This window comes from Myotis lucifugus, unplaced genomic scaffold, assembly GCF_000147115.1.
Source record: "Myotis lucifugus unplaced genomic scaffold, Myoluc2.0 scaffold_38, whole genome shotgun sequence".
Lineage (NCBI taxonomy): Eukaryota > Metazoa > Chordata > Mammalia > Chiroptera > Vespertilionidae > Myotis > Myotis lucifugus.
Window position 1 is genome coordinate 6313577 of NW_005871086.1, and position 6000 is coordinate 6319576.

Here is a 6000-nt window from a genome sequence, read left to right on the forward strand (position 1 = left end):
TGGAACAGCTGAACCGTGGCCTGGGAACTCCGGGCCCCGAGGACTCCCTGATCCTGGGGTCCCAGTGGCTCTCAGCCTCCCGCACCTCGGCGCCCGACGCGGACCGCCCGGAGAGGCGCCCGGCTTCCTTCCCTCCCGGGCACTTTCGGGTCCCTCACAGCCCCTGTCCCCCATTCTTGTTCAAGTAGCTACAGGAGGGGGGGAAAGGCCAAGCCACAGATTAGGAGCAGGTCAATTTTAATTCGAGGGTCGAGCCCCTGTATTCCTGGCTGGGGGGGAAAACAAACACCCATATTTATCTCCGCTTCCCATTTGCCTCCAGGCTCAGGGATGGGGAGGAGCGCGGACTGGGCCGGAGGAACAGATCGGGTGTCCCGGCCTTTTCCTCCTCTTTCATGTAAAGCTCGGAGGGAAGGGGAGGGGGGCGATGGGGCCGCCGAAGGGTGAGTGGGTCAAGAAGGTTAGACCTGCTTGGCGAAGACCGCGATGTCCTCGTTGAAGGAGTCGGAGGAGCAGACGTCTCCGCCAGCCACTCCGGGTTCCCGGGGAGTGCAGGTCGCCAGCTCGCACTTCTCAAAGACCAGAGCTAACAGAGGAAACAACGGGTGCCTAACGGGCAGCGCCACGCAGAGACACACACACGGAGACGGGGTGCAGAGGGGAAGGAGCAAGAACTGTAATCAACAAGTTTGGAGGGTTCCGAGTCCTTCTTTAATACACCCAGGCACGCATCACACTTTACCACCCTTCTCCAGCTAGCCGAGCCTGGGCCAGAAACAGAAAGGAAAACCGGCCTGGCTCTTTCCCCGCAGCTCGGAGGTCCCCTCGGATCTGCCGGGAGAACCCCTGGCCCCTGGCCCCGCCAAGTCACAAGAGCCTCAGTGGGAACGTAATGAAACGTCCAAGAGGCTCAGGCAGCCCGGAGCCTGGAGTGGGTCCAGACCCACTCACTCCCCACGCTCCAGAGGCCGCCGCGCTCACTCCTGAGACCCAGCCCTGACCTCCCCAGAAAGGAACACGCTGTGAAATTTTTAAAAAATTGCCTGCACTCCGCGTTTCAGCGGGCATTGCTGAGGAGGCCCCGAAGCCTTCGCCTTCCTACACACCCGAGGTGCTATTTCCTAAGCCGGCGAGAGGGCTCTCCGAGCCCCTCCACCCCCTGGCCTTTTAAACTTGTTTGCTCGACTTCTAGCAAAACGCCCGGTGCGAGGGCCAAAATAAGAGTCATCTCACACGCCGAAGAGCTCCCACCCGGAGACACGTCTCTCCAGCAGGCAGACAGAAATGAAGTCGAGCGCTAAAACTTGGGTGTGCGTGCGCGTCTCCCTTTGTGTTCCTCCGGGCGGTGGAGCTACACTTGGGGATGCTTGCGGCCTCTGGCTTCGGGCGCAGTCGCTGCCGACCGCCCGGCTGTCCCCTCCCCTCGGCCTCCCGCAGCCTCCCCCACCTCCCCTCCGCGGGGACAGCCCGAGTGGTCCGCGTTGGGACCGCGCAGCCCCGTCCATCCCTGAGTGCTCTCCGAATAGAAAATAATTTCCAGCCGGCTCCCTCTCTCCCCCCAAGAGCGGCTCTGTGCGAGCAGCAGTCCCTGCCACCGGCTGCACTTCAAGGTCTGCCCCTTTATTTACAGAGAATTAAGAAGTGGGCGATTAGGACTTCCCGGCCCCCAGAAGCAGCCCTGATCCCAGCTCAAGCTGCGCTTAGTGACTCCCAGGCGCTCGGTAGGAAACACAAGAGGGAGAAAAAAAGTTGCTCGTCCTCGGCAGGAAACTTTCTCCTTCGTCAAGGCCTCTGCGAGGGGGCCTGGAAGGACCGGCTCTCCGTCCTTTGGCCGGGAATCCCGTCCTTGGGGAGAAGGCCCTGGCAAGCTGCTGAAGACTCAGTCATTCCGGGCTGTGGGGTCCGGAGTGACAGGGCCATGGGGGTGGAGGAAGCTGGACCTTCTGGGCACTTAGACTCAAGGGGCACAGCAGGCCCCCCGGCACGGTCCTTCCTTAAGGCAAGCGCCCCCCCCTTCTCTAAGCAGAAGTAACTCCCCACTTAGTCGTTCACCCCCTCACCCCCCCCCCCACAACAAACACACACTCAAACTCACACTCACACACAGCACGTCGGGTCGTGGTCGTGGGGGGTGGGGTGGAGGGTTACCCATAGATCGCGTCCTTGTCCCGCTTCAAGGCGTCGTTGACAGCGGATCCCATGCTGGCCGGCATGACATTGGGGTGCGGGGCGTGCGCGCCGTAGTGCTGCGTAGCGTGGAGCGGCGGCCCGTGGTTCAGGTGGTGAACGGGGGGGATCGGCCGCGGCGCGTGAGGGTCTCCGTACATGGAAGCCGGCACCCCTACTCCGTCCATCCCGCCGTAATGGGGCAGCTCATCGTACTGTCAGAGTCCGGCAGAGGGGAGGGGGCGCAGGCGGCGAGAGAGAGCGAGAAAGCCGAGGGGGGACGGAAAAAGGAGCCGGGAGAAGACGGCAAGGGGAGAAGTGGGGAAGGAATAGGGATGTGAGAGGGAGAACGACGAAGGGAAGACGAGAGAGGAGGGGGGAGTCAGGAGGGGGGGGGAGAGAAAGAGAGAGAGAGAGAGGGAGAAGAAAATAAAAATAAACACAAAGTCAGAAAGGAGAAAAGTACCGAGCACGAGTTAAACACACAAAAACCAAACCAGCCGAAACAACGGAGCTGAAAGTTGGGGGAATTTTTTTTTTTCAATTTTAAAATTAAGAAGTCTGAATGAGGAGCAGCGTTTAAAGCAGGAAGAGGGGGGCGGCGAGGCCGGGGACCCGGGGGTGCTCGGAGGTGCCGCTCGGGCCGGAGGCAGCAGAACCGAAGCGAGCCAACCGAGGGAGAAGTGGAGTTCGTGTGCGGAGGCAGCCCCGGATCCCACCCCTCGCCCCCCTTCGCCTCCTCCAGAGGATCCAATAAATCAAAAGGCGAAATGAAACAAAATAAAGGGGAGAAAAACGCGAATAATCAAGAGGAGAGCGCCGAGGACCAGGGAAGACTGGGGCCAGTGCCTCCCCGGGGGCAAGGAGCGGAGGGTGGGGGTGGGGGGAATAACGTGAAAGTTACCAGAAACATTATTTAGCAGCTGATTCCCCCGCGTCCTTGTCAATTTCAGAGACAAAACAAGCAGCCCCGGCTAGTCTGGGGCGGCGGCGCAGCGGCTGCGGCAGCGCGGCCCCAGCGGCGGCCCCGGCGGCGGCGGCGGCTCCTACGCGGCCGGTGCCCGCCCCGAGCCGCGGGAACAGCGGCGGCAGCGGCGCGGCAGCGGCAGCGGCGGCGGCAGGAGGACCGGGGAACCGCGCTGCTCGGGGGAAAGCTGGAGCGAGGCGAAGCGTGTAACAATTGCACGCGCACACACACACCACTCACACGCACTCGCCGCCCGCCCGCTCGCACGGCGCTAGAACTCGCGCGCCCAGACACGCACACACGCACGCACACACACTCGCACACACGCAAAGGCACGGGGAGGAAAGAAGCCGAGGAATAATTTTGCTGCTATTTTCTAAAATCCTGGCCGCCATCATCAAGCAGCGAGCAGCAGCAGCAGCAGCAGCGTTGAAGGGAGAGAAGCATCGGGACAGGCCCCTCTTAGGAGAGGATTTATATCTAGGTAAGTGGTGGAGATTTAAACCTACCCTTTGCGCCATCAGTCTGCGCTCCAATAAACTCCTGGATGTGTCGTATATTTAATATCCCAGTCCGGATAAGAAAGTGATCTAGGCTGAAGATTCCTTTTTTTTTGTCCAAACCAAGGAGACTTCTCCCAATTCTCCAATATGTTATTTTTTTTTTAGGGAAGAAAAAAAAAAAAGCCCAGGCAAGACAACGAAGTTTTTTTTTTCCTGTGATATTTCTTCTTTTTCTCTTTTTTCCTCTTCTTTCTCCTCCTCCTGATCTTCCTCCTCCACCTCCTCCTCCTCCTCCCCCCTCCCCTCCTCCTCCTCTTCAGTCCTCCTTTCCCCCTCTTTCTCTTCTCTGCCCCTCAGTTGGAAAAAAAAAAAAAGAAAAGAAAAGAAAAAGAAGAAAAAAAATTGTCAAGCCCCCGAACTGAAGGCTACGAGCGGCCCGTCAGCAACCCACATGTAACCGAACTGTCGTGTTTCATGGCTTTTTGCCACTCCAGCTGTCAATCAAAGCCCGGAATGTCAAGGTAGTGAATGAATGATGGTTGATGATGATGAAGAGGAGGAATCTTTCAGACCCGTTTTTTTTTCTTCCAGTAAAACTCCGCGAGGGGTTTCTGCTTCTTGAATTTTTCCTCCCCCCTCCCCCCCTCCTTTAGCTTTGCCCCCGTGGTATCTATTATATGATCCTCTCTCTGTAAAGTATCGGTCAAAGAAAGCGGGGGGTGGGGGGGAATCAAGAAAAAAAAAAGAATAGTTTGCAAAAATTGGACTTCCTCCCCCTCTTTCCTGGTAGGTATTTTGTCTCTCCCTCCCTCTCTCGCTCGTTCTCACTCGCGCTCGCTCTCTCGCGCTCGCTCTCTCTCGCTCTCTTTCTCTCTGGGAGATGAGTGAGTGTCAGTAGGTGTTGGCAGGTTGGCTGCTGCCTGGCTTATAGAAGAGCCTCAGTTTGGCGGCGCGGGTCGGCGGCGGGAGAACGAAATGACGGAACCCGGAAGTCGTGGTGGCCATAGCCCTTCGTTCGGCGGAGACACATCCCGGGAGTGGGGAGCGGGAGCAAGGAGGAGCGCGCCGCGCGAGACTTCTGATATGCAGCGAGTGCGATTCGGACTGCCCGACTGGGGGGGCAGGGGAGGCGGAGGGCGGGAGGGGGAGGGGAGGCAGGAGCCCAGCAAACCCGAGCAAATCAGCAAGCCAGCTCTTCCGCGGGGACGGCGGGGGGTGGGAAGGGGGGAGGAGAGGGAGGGGAGAGAAATGAGAGAGAGAATGAGAGAGAGAGAGAGAGAGAGAGAGAGAGAGAGAGAGAGAGAGAGAGAGTTTGTGCACGCGCGCGCGTGAGCGAGGAGAGAGGGAGAGGGAGAGAGAATGAAGAGGACAGGGAGAGCACAGAGAGGAAAACTGCAGAAAACCACAGGGAAAGTACGGTACAGCCTCAGATCTTTTAATATTTTAAAAAAGAAACTTACTTCTAGTTTATTTTCCCATCACTCCGGGCTCCTGCCTAACGGGGTCGTGTTGGGAACGTTTGGCATGGCGCTCTTGCTTTTGTTCCTTTTAATTCCGCGGGCCCCTACTCTTCTGCAAGCCGATTACAGCGCCCCAAGGCTTTCTTACTAACATCCAGGGGCAGCAGGCTCCGCAGACGGTACCACCGCCGGACTTGAGGCTTTTCTTTTCTTTTCTTTCTTTTTCTTTTCTCTTCCTTTCTCTTCTTTTCTTTTCTTCCTTTTTTTTTTTTTTCAAGTGGTACTTTCTTCCCGGTGCAGATCCAGGACCCTTGTCAGAACTCATTTTTTCCCTCCAGGACAAGAAGAAACCAGCTTAACTCAGAGAGCACTCCCTCCAAGCGTTGCGGATAAGGGCCACCCTGGAGAACCTATGGGGGCCGCTGCGGACTTGGGTGGGAGGAAATGGGGAGGGAGTCGTTTGGGTATTTCATGTCTGATTTCGACACGGAGTGTGTGTGTGTGTGTGTGTGTGTGTGTGTGTGTGTGTGTGCGCGCGCGCGCGCGCGCGCCTCAGTACTGGGTCGCACTTGGAGCTGGGAAGGGAGAAAGGGACAGAGAGGATGTCATGGGAGGAGGATTGGCCGGTACTCCCCGCCCAGCTTTGTTGTGGTCACCCCCGGCGCAGAGGCTTCCGCGCGGTCACGCCGACTAATGGCTGTGTTAATTACCCTGGGCAGTTTCGGAGGATCGGGAAGATAGGGTCGACTCGGAACGAACTTTTCTAAAATGGGAAAGGAGGAGAGGGCCGGAGAGGCAAGGTACCTATCCCACACCATTTGTGTAGAAAGTAGTTCTGGGCCGGCGTCTCGCCCAATCGCCGGGCCCGGCTGCACCTAGCCTCACCTCCGCGCCGCGGCTTTCC

The 6000-nt window shown here is 58.1% G+C and overlaps 1 protein-coding gene across 10 annotated transcripts in view; it reads right to left on the reverse strand.

The window, feature by feature from the left end:
* MEIS2 (Meis homeobox 2) overlaps positions 1-5458 on the reverse strand; it is a 201489-nt gene extending 196031 nt beyond the window's left edge. For 4 of the 10 annotated variants that reach the window (XM_006087498.3, XM_006087500.3, XM_006087497.3 and 1 more), the window contains exons 1-3: positions 3643-4732; positions 2149-2381; positions 468-609 (exon numbers count right to left, since the gene is read on the reverse strand). In XM_006087498.3, coding sequence (XP_006087560.1) covers positions 468-609; positions 2149-2381; positions 3643-3654 — 387 coding nt within the window. In that variant the 5' untranslated portion in view covers positions 3655-4732. Of the gene's footprint in view, positions 1-467; positions 610-2148; positions 2382-3070; positions 3617-3642; positions 4733-5096 lie in introns of those variants that run through there. The other 6 variants (XM_014454754.2, XM_014454750.2, XM_006087501.3 and 3 more) reach the window with 4 other exon arrangements.
* Between the last annotated feature and the right edge of the window lie 542 nt (positions 5459-6000).